This window comes from Kogia breviceps, chromosome 13, assembly GCF_026419965.1.
Source record: "Kogia breviceps isolate mKogBre1 chromosome 13, mKogBre1 haplotype 1, whole genome shotgun sequence".
Lineage (NCBI taxonomy): Eukaryota > Metazoa > Chordata > Mammalia > Artiodactyla > Physeteridae > Kogia > Kogia breviceps.
This window is the reverse complement of record NC_081322.1, coordinates 50,205,015-50,218,276: the sequence shown is the minus strand read 5'-3', so window position 1 is coordinate 50,218,276 and position 13,262 is coordinate 50,205,015. Positions and strand designations below refer to the sequence as shown.

Below are 13,262 nucleotides of genomic sequence, written 5' to 3'. Positions count from 1 at the left end.
ACCAAGTATTCATATTTGGGGGTAATATTATAAATATATTATTTTAAAATTGCAATTTCTAATTGTTTTTTCCTAATGTATAGAAAGATAGTTGATTTTTGTATATTGACTTACACCCTGCAACATTGCTACACTTACTTATTAGTTTTAGTATTTTTTTGGTAGATTATCTGGAATTTTCTATGTAATCATTTTCTGCAAGTATAAACAATTTTAATTTTTCCTTTTCGATCTGTACATTGTTTATTTCTTTTCCTTGTTTTATTTCGCTGGCTAGAACCTCCAGTATGATTTTTGAATAAGAGTGATGAGAGCTGATATCCATGCCATGTTCTGATCTTGGGGGTATGCATTCAGTCTTTTATCATTAAGTATGTTAGCTGCAGGATTTTTGTAAATACCCTTTTTCAGATTGAAGAAGTTCCCTCTGTTCCCTAGCTTTCTGAGAGATTTCTTCTTTTCTTTTTAATCATGAATGATTGTTGAGTTTTATCAAATGTTTTTTTCTGTATCTGTTGAGGTTTGCTTTTTCTTCCTTAGTTTGTTGATATGATGAATTGCAGTGATTAATAGTTGAATGTTGAATTAGCCTTGCATTCTCAAGGTAAACTTCATTTAGTTATGATGTTATCATTTTATATATTGTTTGATTTACTTTTATTTTTTCAGAGTTTTTTGCATCTATATTAATGAGGGGTACTGGTGTGTAGTTTTAGTATGTCTTTATTTGTTTTTGGTATCATGATAATGCTGGCTTCATTAAATGAGTTAGGAGGTGTTCCTTGTTTCTCTATATTTCTGAAAGTTTTGGTATAATCGGTATTATTTCTTCCATAAATGTTTGGTAGGTTTAACCATGAAGTCATCTCAGCCTGTAGGTTTCTGTTTTGCATCTTCTTTAACTATAGAATCAATTTTCAAAGTAAATGCAGGATTTTGCAAGTTATCTATTCCTTTTTAGATAAACTTTGGCAGTTTATATATTTCGAAGAATTTGACCATTTCATCTAAGCTAGGACATAGAGTTCCTTATTATTAGTTCAATGTCCTTAGGGCCTATAGTGATGTCCCCTCTTTCATTCCTGATATTTATAACTTGTATCTCCTCCTTTTTTTTCCTTGATCAGTCTAGCCAGAGGTTTATTAATTTTTATCAACAGTAGTTATTATAATTACTCATTGTGCTCCTTTTAAAGAGCTTTATTTATATTCTATTTGAATATCTAAGAATCTGTTAAGTATTTTCTATTGTTATCCTTTTTTTTTAATAGATAAATAAACTGAGGCCTGGATATACAGGCATACCTCAGAGATACTGCAGGTTCAGTTCCAGAGCACTGCAGTAAAGCAAGTCACATGAATTTTTTGGTTTTCCAATGATATAAAAGTTATGTTTACACTATGCTGTAGTCCATTTGGTCTGCAATAGCATTATATCTTAAAAAAAGTACATACCCCTTAATTAAAAAATAGTTTATTGCTAAAAAATGCAAACCATCATCTGAGCCTTCAGTAAGTCATAATCTTTTTGCTGATGGAGGGCCTTGTCTTGATGCGGATGCTGCTGACTGATGAGGGTGGTGGTTGCTGGAGGCTGGGGCGGCCGTGGCAGTTTCTTAAAACAAGACACGAGGGAAGTTTGCCGCATCAGTGGCTCTTCCTCTCACCAATGATTTCTCTGTAGTGTGTGATGATATTTGGTAGCATTTTGCCCACAGTAGAACTTCTTTCAAAATTGGAGTCAATTCTCTCAAATCCTGTTGCTGCTTTTTTCAGCTAAGTTTCTGTAATTTTCTAAATCCTTTGCTGTCATTTCAGTAATCTGCATAGCATCTTCAGTAGCAGTAGATTCCATCTCGAGAAACCACTTTCTTTGCCCATTCATAAGAAGCAACTCCTCATAAAGTTTTATCATGAGATTGTAGCAATTCAGTCACGTCCTCAGGTTCCACCTCTAATTCTAGTTCTCTGACTATTCCCACCACACCTGCAGTTACAGTAGTAACAGGAAAGATCACCGATCACAGATCACCACAAGAAACGCAATAATCATGAAGAAGTTTGAAGTATTGTGAGAATTACCAAAATGTGACACAGAGACATGAAGTAAGCAAATGCTGTTGAAAAAATGGCACCAGTACACTTGCTCTACTCAGGGTTACCACACACCTTCAATTTGTAAAAAACACAGTATCTGTGAAGTGCAGTGAAGCACAGCTCAATAAAACAAGGTATGCCTGTATTAGGAAACTTGTCTACAATATGGCAGCCAGAATGACAGATCCAAGGTTCAAATCCAAGTCTAGGTGGCTCCAAAGCCTTTGCTTTTGACCAGCTCTGCTTTATTGACTAGTATAAAGGATGACTCAAAATCTGATAATACTTATGAGGGGAATCCTCTCCTTCACACTCTGACTGGCAGCAAACGTTTCATTTTCATCATTGGACTGCAGTATCTACTGTTCTCTGTCTTTGGACTCTTCTCTGTAAACAGCATATAGTTCAGCACTTATTGTCATAAGATCTCTGGAGATCTGTTTGCTCCGTCTAAAAGTTTAGACTTCTCAGTGAGCATACCTACCAAGGAGAGACAGAAAATTGGGAGACTTCTGTCTGCCACAAAATACTCAATAACACATATTAGATTTTCAGAACATAGAATCTCCCGAGATCTTCCAGTGAATGGATACCTGAAGTAGCTGTCCTGATGCCATCTGTTGTTGGTAGAAATTAAAGCCTTGACTCTATCCCCTTCCCTTTAAAATATAGGAATTTATTTACCTTCATAGTTATAAGATACGCTTTCTAAAATAAAAGCTAACATAGCTTGCTTGTTTCCTTAGGTCTGACGGTAACTGCTGTAAAAGACTCAGGAGAATGGAATTTGGAGGCTGGGGCGTTAGTCCTTGCAGATGCAGGCCTTTGCTGTATTGATGAGTTTAATAGCCTCAAAGAGCATGACAGAACCAGTATCCACGAAGCAATGGAGCAACAAACCATAAGTGTTGCTAAGGCTGGGTAAGAGTTTCTTTTCTTTAAAATGTATGGGAATAGTGAGATTAGTTAATATATGATTATGGGAAAATGTGAACCATATTGAACTGCAAGGTATGTTTGGTCCTCTAAGAGATTATCAGTTATCACCATTCAACACACATTAGTCTTCCCATGGAGATACATGAACAAGTAAAAATGAGGTGTTGAGAAAAAGTAAGGGAAGGCTAAAGTATCAATGTAAGTTCACTTAATTCTTGCAGGGAACTTATGAAGAGCTTTCAATGCAGCATTCATCCTCTCATTCAGTAATTGTGTGTCTACTCTGGGCATAGTACTATGTTAGGAATTTTGAAAGATTTGAAAAGAAAAAAATTGTAATTTCTGCTTTCGATGGCATTCTCCTTATATATCCTAATGGAAGGTTTATCACTACATATAGAAACCTAAAAAATATATATTAGCATAAGATGAAGTACCTACTGTGACTCAAGGAGACTCAGAGGTTCAGGTATGTGAGTCTCTGGCTGCACGTGACCAATGAGGAGGAAACTTAGGTAGGTTTAGATAGAAATCCATTCACCCGGGCTCTGAGGTGGTTATGGGAAACTTACCTGGCTACAAAGGTTGACCATCAAGCAGGCTGCCAGGTCATCCAAGCAAAGAACAGAGCCAGAACTATCTCAGTCCTAAGGCTCCTATTATAGATGTGAGGCCAGCTGATCAGGCAAAAAGGGCTGCCAGCAGAGTCTTCAAAGAGTAGTGGGTACCTGGGAGCCAGGCAGACACTGGTAGATAGGGATTCTGTGAGATCTATATATACACTCACAAAAAAGGAAAGGGCAGAGGGCAGTAAGAGACGGATATACCCCAGAGGAAAAAGATAGGCAGAACCATTATCAAATCTATTCATTTCACTTAATATATAATCATTCAGTGCCTGGCATATGCCAGGCACTGGGCTAGACCCTGAGAAGTACAAAGATGGATACAACACCATCCTTGAGGTGTTCAGTATTTTGTTGGGAAAGATTGAAGAGCAGCAAGGGATAAGTCCATAATGAAAGTGTTATAAGAGAACATACTTTAAAATAATGATTGCTTCTAAACTCTTTATCAGGGGAAATTACAGATATAGTTTTACTAAGTGTCTTCAAGGCTACTTTCTCTTCTTATTTTGTCTCCATTTAATTAGCACCTTTTCTGGTTGGTAGAACCTATGGTTTATTTTTATATGCCTTTTCCAGAGGCAATCTGAGACATTTTGAAAGATTCCTAAATAATTAACCCTTACATCAGGGAAAATTGGGACAAATGCTATGAACCTGTTTTAGAAAGGGAGGAAATTAGCAGCTCTATATGATAGTCTACAGAAGAAATCTTTGGAAGTGAAAATATTTTATTAACCACTCCTACTGCCTTACCCTCTGCTAAATGTGAATTAGTATGAACCTTTTGTGCTTTATCCATAGTATGTCATAAGGTCCAAAAGAAATGTTCTTGTAGCTAAACAGTGTGCCCTCAGATTGGACAATCTTGTCATAATCATGACTGCTTTATGCAATGGAACAGTGCTGCTTTTCGTACTATTTGTGGCGAAGGACCAGTTTTATTGTTGTTTTTCAATCCACCACAGCGCAGTATTTTTATAACACAAAATTTATTTTTTAAATGAAATAAAAAAGCAAAGACATATAAAACATAAGCCTGAGTTCTTCTTCCACTTAGGATGTAGAAAGCTGTAAGAGCATGTCACTCTCATCCTAATGAGAAAAATCCAGAGAGCTCACAAAAGTCATAACTTTCCAAATGTATCAGAGGGCTGAGTTTACAAGGAAATCAAGGGAACTCAATTCCAAAGTGTGACAAGCCCCTCCTAGGAGAGTTGAGCCACACAGACTGTTCACCTTTGACAGAGCGTGAGAGGAAGTGGTGGCCGCCATAGAAGCAAATAAGAGGAAATAACTAAAAAATTTTAAATTTCCTGAAGTCCAAATATGGGATAGGGTATCAGTTTAGAATAACTGGGATCCCCAAGCACAAGGGGAGTTCTCACTTGTAAGCCCTTCCTCCTTGGGTCTCCACAGATGCCTCGCCTGCCCTCATCAGTCATGCAGGCCTGAGCGGGGATTGCTGCTGGGTACTAGGCACGAAGCCGTGCTGCTTCTCCGGACACATCTTTCATATGAAGCCAAATTTTTAACTCACTGGGGCCAGGGCAACAAACCCTCTCATCCCCGGGGCCTCTGGAGGAAGGCTAGAAGCAAAAAAATCCTTCTGCCTGAGGAGGAGGTTAGAGAATCTTCCTTCGTTTCTTCCCAAAGGAGCCAGGCAAAAAGATGCTGCTTTGGGGAGGAGGACAGAAACAAAAGCCATCACCTCCTAAGGGAAGGGCAGGAAAATCTCTCGGGTCCAGGATTCTGACCCAATACAAAGTAGAGGTCTGTGCCACTGGGAAAGGGAGAGAAAGACCCTTCCTGCCTGAGACCCACCACAGATACATGGCAGGGTTCAGCCGCCACAGGTGGGAGGGACAGGAAGCCTTACAGCTCTCTGGTCTGTCCCCTCCAAGAGTAGGTACACAGCGCCTGCCTAAGACCAGGAGACCAAGAACCAACCTGGCCCCAAAATAAGCCTAACACCAGTAATGCGCAATAGCAGTCTGCCATTGGGGAAGGCACTGGAGTGTGGAATGAGACCCCTCTGGTGCAGGTATGCAGGGACTGCTGAAAGCTGAAGGTGGAGCAGAAACTCCGAGGATAATGTTCCAGCTCTGCCCCACACTGCCACACAAAGCACAGGGTAATGACAGTTCAGCACAGAAAGAATTTGAAGTCTGTGCTGCACTAAGGGTAAAGATCACAACAGCAGTGCCAATCCCCAGACTAACTATGATGGCCTTGCACTCTACCTGAAGTGGTATGGTATTATTTGAAGGTAGACTGTAATAAATTAAAGATGTAAATGCTAGAACAACCACTAGAAAATAAAAGACAAAACTAAAACTAGTAAGTAAGTTGTGGAGGTAAAATGATATCATAAATAATCCAAAAGAAGGCAGGAAGAGAAGAAAAAGGGAACAAAGAATAGATGAGACAAAGAGAATATAATTAGCAAGATGATAGATTTATTTATTTATGTATTTATTTATTTGGACTACATCAACATTTAAAACTTCGGAGCATCAAAGGATGCAATGGAGTGAAAAATTAACATGTGGAATCAGAGAAAATATTTGCAAATAATGTATCTGAAAAGGAGTTAATAGCCAGAATATATAAAGAACTCCTACAGCTCAGCAACACAAAATAATCAAGTTAAAAACTGGGCAAAGAACTTGAATACACATTTATCCAAAGATGATACACAGATGGCCAGCAAGCACATGAAAAGATGCTCAGCATCACTAATCACTAGGAAAATGCAAATCAAACACAATGAGGTATCACCACACAAATGTTAGGAGGCTACCATAAAACAAACAAACAAACAAACAAAACAGAAAAGAACAAGTGTTTGTGAGGGTGGGGAGCAATTGGAGCACCTGGAATCCTTGTGGATTATTGGAAATATAAAATATAAAATGATGCAGCCACTATGGAAAACAGTTTTGCGGTTCAGTTTCAATTTTGCAAGATGAAGTGCTGGAGACTGGTCACACAACAATTTGAACACATTTAACACTATTGCATGTACACTTAGAAATGGTTAAGATGGGGCTTCCCTGGTGGCACAGTGGTTGAGAGTCCGCCTGCCGATGCATGGGGGACACGGGTTCGTGCCTGCCCCAGTCCGGGAAGATCCCACATGCCGCGGAGCGGCTGGGCCCGTGAGCCATGGCCGCTGAGCCTGCGCGTCTGGAGCCTGTGCTCCACAAAGGGAGAGGCCATGACAGTGAGAGGCCCGCGTACCGCAAAAAGAAAAAAAAAGAAATGGTTAAGATGGTGAATTTTGTGATATGCATTTTTTACCACAATAAAAAATAATATACAAATTTGAAAAAAATATAACCCATTCACATTTTTGTACAACCATTTGTGTACTTTTTTTTTTGCAGTACACATAAATGGTTGTACAACATTAGCTCAAGTTACCTGAAATACACCTTAAGCCAGGCCTGCTAGGGTATGTGGGAGAGTAAAAGCTGCATTTTGGTGTGACTGGAACATAATTTGGGGGATGGGAGTTTGTAGATATAAAATAGCTATATTATCTCATTGCCACCTTAGCATCAGAAGTATATTCATTTTCAGACCTGCTCTCCCATTGTTGTGACTCAGATATATTCTCTGTCTTTGATTTATTTGTGTGTTTGTGTGTGTTTTAGGCTTGTTCACCTCCTTTTAGTACTTCAGCTCTCCCTCTTGTGCCCATTTCAGATACCCTCAAGAGAGGCCCAGTTAGATATTGTCACCCCTATTAGAAGATTTATGCAAGAGCAGCTCAGAGACCTCTGGCCAGTTTCTTGGCTGACTGCTCTTGGGTCAGGTTCCAATATCCGGCCCAGCCAGTCGTCCATGTACGGCAGTTTACGTACAAGGGATTGTGGAGTTAATGTGCTTGGTGGGCATTCCAGTGGTTGGCCTGTCCAGGACTATAATGAGGACAAAGAATCACTTAAGAAATATACCAAAGAACAAGTCATATGTCAGTTGTAAGTACTAGTAGATTTGTCGTGCTGGGAAACAATAGTTTGTTTACACAGACAGAGTACCCTGGTGAATCAGTCTAAATAAGAGGTAGCTCTTCATGAAAAAGTCTTGAGCTCAGTGGATTTCAAAGAGATGGACAAAAAGGATGGTTTTAAAAGACAATACTTAGTCTCATGTACCTAGTGAGTTGTAAACTCTTGGTCAAGCTCTGTAGTTTGTAGAAGTTCTTACAATTTCTCCCCAGCTCATAGCTCCCACCAATTATATGATCTTTATTCCTCCATTCAAATTGTCCTTTTATGTTTTTTTTTAACTTTTATTTTGACGTCACTGTAATAGCTGTCCTGATGGAAAGTATACAGTTAATTGCCAAATGCAGAACTCTTTCAGAAAATGTCTCTAGATACATAAAGCATGTCAGGTTGTTCATTAGTAAGCAGGTAAGAAGGGTTAAGTATGAAAAGGGAATTCTTAATCATGTATTCAACTAAAATAAAATAAGGATACTCTGAATTTTCCTCTTGAAACACCTTACCTACTCCTCACTCCCCAGTTCAGACTTTTCTTCCTTTGGCTTTTGTCCCCTAGAATAGGAGTCCTTCAATGAGCCATCATCATCCAGGTGTTCTGGGCTCATTCTCTAAGACCATGTCAAGATTGTCTTTGAGATGTTTGATACCTTGCAGCATCATTTTTAGGAACTCTTTGATATGTCTGCTTTTGTTTTCTCTGTCTCGTTGTCTCTCTCATGTCTCAAGTGACTAAAGTCTGATTGACTTGTGAAGGAATTTTTGTTTGAATTATAATCTCCCTTAAGGGTATCAACGTGAACTGCTGGATCAGAATGGCTGACCGCCAAGGCTGCAGGGAATCTCATAGAGAGAGGTGTGTGTGTGTGTGTGTGTGTGTGTGACTTTATATACATTGCATAGAAGTAGAGGATTCTTTTAAAAAATAAGACCCACACACTTAATTGTTCCATGTAACTGTGCCAGTTCCACAAACTATTTTTTAAGTTGAGGTTAAAGTTTATCCATGTGGTGAGCATATACCTGCGAGGGCATATCATAAGCCATATACCCACCATTCAAATGCACAAGGGGCTGGGAGAGAATCAGTCAATATGATTTCTGTGGTGTAAAAGGTTGTTATGGGCAGTCAGAATAGAAAAAAATGCTAAAATACTCAGGATGTCTACTACAGATATCTACAGTCTACTAAAATGTAACTTACAGTGTTAGTACCAAAATATAGGTCTTATTGAATCCATATTTGTTTGAAAAGACCAATAGTTTTATTGTTCTCTGCTTATGTTACTTAAATCTGAAAACATTTTTAAAGTTTGGGAGTTTCACACTTTACATTTGTCCTGGCTGCTTAATGAAATAGAAGAAGAAACCAAGAAGGAAAGGATGCTGTATAAGCTTAAAAGGCGGTATCAGTATTTGAATGTACCTGTTTAGTCTGTGCAAATCAGTCCCTGCAACTGGCAAATGGCAGCACAATGCCACATGACTGTGTGAAGTCATTTGAGAGAGCTTTATGTGGTGATGATCTTTAAGGCTGTAGAAGGCTAAAGTAAATAATGATTTGGGAAAGATAATGTTTCATGTATTTTCCCGGTTGTTTTCAATCTTAACTCGGATAGCTTCTCATCAAAGACAGGGTATCAGATTCTTAAGTAATAGAGGGTACGCTCACTATTTGCTGAGGACATATTTTAGGAGAAAATCTGACATTGCAATTGTATATTTGCTGCTACTAAATTATACTCATATGCCTAGGTAGAAGTACAGTCTAAAATTTAAAAACAGCAAGATGGCTATTTCTTGTTTTGCTCGGTAAACATGTGTTGAACACTCAGCAACATCGTGGTCTCTGCCAGCTACTAACACCACAAAGATGAAGAGACAAGACTTTTGTTCTCAGGATGCTGACAACCTCGTAGCGAGGCAGACAAGTAAACATTTATTGTACACCTCGGTTCTAATAGCCACGGAAGAGCCACAGCACCAGTCCCCACTGGGCTGACCTTCAGCGTTCTAGCCCACACCAGGCCTACCTGTCAGAATCTCGGAGGTGGGACCTGGGAATGTGTATTGTTAAAACCCACCTGGGTTCTCATCGACAAGCCAGGCTTGGGAACCGTGGCTCCAGGGTAAGATGCCTCCACACCGGGCACCCAGCTTGCCTCCTCCTTCCGGGATCTTGAGAAGCTGCTTCTCTGGTAGCATCCTTCACAGGGTAGCCTCAGGTTAAGAGAGGGAAACAGGGAGAGGAGGGAACAGATTGAGAAGTGTTCCTTAGAGGCATCCAAGCATGCCACCAAGATGTGAAAATCTAAGTGCAAATCAGGTACTCGGAGAGTGTCCTGTTCTTTCTAGACGATACATACGAGCAGTACTTTCACCCCTTTCCTCTTTCCTCTTCCCATTGCCTGTGCATCTCTTGTTACCACTCATTGGGTCAACCTAGATGTGAAAGGTAACTTGTCAACTTTATCGACCTTGTTAGAAAGCAGGGGAGGGTGTGTGTACCTCAGCGTTTAATATTGCCAAAAAGAATGTAATGGATTGTGAGAATATCATTTTTATACTTTTGTTTTGTATAGTTTTGTGGGGTTTTTCATCCCATTTTTGGGGGTGCTAAACATTTTTCTTTATTTTTTATTTTTATTTTTATTTTTTTTTGCGGTATGTGGGCCTCTCACTGTTGCGGCCTCTCCCGTTGCGGAGCACAGGCTCCAGACGCGCAGGCTCAACGGCCATGGCTCGCGGGCCCAGCCGCTCCACGGCATATGGGATCTTCCCGGACTGGGGCACGAACCCGTGTCCCCTGCATCGGCAGGCGGATTCTCAACCACTGTGCCACCAGGGAAGCCCAACATTTTTATTTTTAAATCGAGGCCCTATTAATATAGAAAAGTTGGATAATCCGGAAACTGGTATGTGAATGTTGCATCCAGGCTGTTTTCTGGCCTGATTCTTTTTTTTTTTTTTTTCCAACATCTTTATTGGAGTATGACTGTTTTACAATGGTGTGTTAGTTTCTGCTTTACAACAAAGTGAATCAGTTATACATATACACGTGTTCCCATATCTCTTCCCTCTTGCGTCTCCCTCTCTCCCACCATCCCTATTCCCCCCTCTAGGTGGTCACAAAGCACCGAGCTGATCTCCCTGTGCTATGCAGCTGCTTCCCACTAGCTATCTATTTTACGTTTGGTAGTGTATATATGTCCATGCCACTCTCTCACTTCATCACAGCTTACCCTTCCCCCTCCCCATATCCTCAAGTCCATGCTCTAGTAGGTCTGTGTTTTATTCCCATCCTACCACTAATCTCTTCATGACATTTTTTTTCTTAGATTCCATATATATGTGTTAGCATACGGTATTTGTTTTTCTCCTTCTGACTTACTTCACTCTGTATGACAGACTCCAGGTCTATCCACCTCATTACAAATAACTCAGTTTCATTTCTTTTTATGGCTGAGTAATATTCCATTGTATATATGTGCCACATCTTCTTTATCCATTCATCTGTCAATGGACACTTAGGTTGCTTCCATGTCCTGGCTATTGTAAATAGAGCTGCAATGAACATTTTGGTACATGACTCTTTTTGAATTATGGTTTTCTCAGGGTATATGCCCACTAGTGGGATTGTGGGGTCGTATGGTAGCTCTATTTGTAGTTTTTTAAGGACCCTCCATACTGTTCTCCATAGTGGCTGTATCAATTTACATTCCCACCAGCAGTGCAAGAGCGTTCCCTTTTCTCCACACCCTCTCTAGCATTTATTGTTTCTAGAGTTTTTGATGATGGCCATTCTGACCGGTGTGAGATGATATCTCATTGTATCTGGCCTGATTCTTTAGGTTAGGAGGAGATCACTTAAACACTGGGATGGTTATTGTCATAGCCAGCGGATCTGGAGCTCAGTAGAGAGGTGTGCTGTATATTAGTCAGGTCAGGCTACGCTAACTACTGTAGCAAACCATGGCTTAACACAACCTAAGAATTAACTCTCAGCTACTGAGGGATCGTCAGTCAGTAATCTTTGCTTCCCCATCCCTGGGTGGCACAATTCTAATGTACGTTCCTCGAGGTTCCCTGGCAGGACTGAGCCCCAATTTTCTGCCGTAGTAACTTGGTCATCATTGTACTCTTTATTGGCTTTTCTCTTTTTCTGGTCTGACTTTCCCCACTCCTAGGGTTGCCTCCTAAATAAACTCCCTGTTCCTAAATCCTTGTCTCAGAAGTCAGCTTTTGAGGGAACCCAGCAATGCACTGTCGGACAAAAGAAAGAAAGACAAAAAAGAAAGACAAGTATGTTCCTACCCCACGCAGTATATACCACGGTGGACCAGACTGGTTGATCACAGTAACAACCTCTACTTAGAAAGGGGGAAAATGGAAAATACATGGCAGGCACTGCATTGTAGAAATTCTGGGGTCCTGCTGAGCGGGCATTATTAAGGGGGGTTTTGTGATTAAACCCTGGTTCTAATTCTAAGATAACTCCTTTTGCACTGTTCTCTGGCCCCTGGCTCAGCTCAGCACACAAAGGGTTCTTCTTGTCCGTTATCCTCCTTGGCCCCATCTGAAGGCGGCGCCTGAGCTTCCCAGCCTGCATCCTCCTGGAGCAAGCTTAAGGGGCCAAGATTGTTATTTTTGTTTGTTTGTTTTTTACAGACATACCATTTTATTTTGATCCTTTCCTCTGACTTTTTCTCTTAACAGCTTTGAGGTATAAGTCACATACTACATAAAGTCCACCCTTCTGAAGTATACAATTCTGTGGTTTTTAGTATATTCATAGAGTTGTGCAGCTGTTACCACTGGTTCCTGAACATTTTAATCACCCCAAAGAGAAATCCCATATCCTGTAGCTCTCACTCCCCATTTTCTGTCTCTCCCGAGTCCTTGGCAACTACTAATCTACTTTCTATCTCTGTGGATTTGCCTGTTCTGGAGATTTCATATAAATCGAATCATATAAGATGTGACTTTTTGTGTCTGGCAACTTTCACTTGTTTTTAAGGTTCATCCGGGTTGTTGCATGTATCAATAGTTTGTTTCTTTATATGGCTGAATAGTCTTTCTTTATATGAATATACCACATTTTGTTTATCCATTCATCAGTTGATAAAAATTTAGGCTGTTTCCAATTTTGGGCTCTTATGAATAATGCTACTACAAAGATTCAAGTACAAGTTTTTTGGGGACATATGTTTTCATTACTCGAGTATATACACAGGAGCAGATGGCTGGGTCAAATGGTAGCTCCATATTTCACTTTTTGAGGAACTGCTAAACTGTTTTCCAAAGCCACTGTGCATTTTACAGTCTCTCGAGCAATGTATGAAGGGTCCAATTTCTCCACATTCTTGCTAACACTTGTTATTGTCTTTGTGATTATAACCGTACTAGTGTATCTAAAGTCGTATCTCACTGTGTTGGTTTTTTTTTAACTGAAGTGTAGTTGATTAACAGTGATCCAGATATACATACAGTTATATATCTATATATAGATATTCTTTTTCAGATTCTTTTCCCTTATACGTTATTACAGAATATTGAGTATAGTTCCCTGTGCTATATACAGTAGGTC

At 39.9% G+C, this 13,262-nt stretch overlaps 1 protein-coding gene across 2 annotated transcripts in view; it reads left to right on the top strand.

The window, feature by feature from the left end:
- The window catches only part of MCM9 (minichromosome maintenance 9 homologous recombination repair factor), an 82,301-nt gene that overhangs the window by 49,474 nt on the left and 19,565 nt on the right, over positions 1 to 13,262 (top strand). For both annotated transcript variants that reach the window (XM_067011717.1, XM_059083866.2), the window contains exon 8: positions 2,844 to 3,018. In XM_067011717.1, coding sequence (XP_066867818.1) covers positions 2,844 to 3,018 — 175 coding nt within the window. The remainder of the gene's footprint in view (positions 1 to 2,843; positions 3,019 to 13,262) is intronic.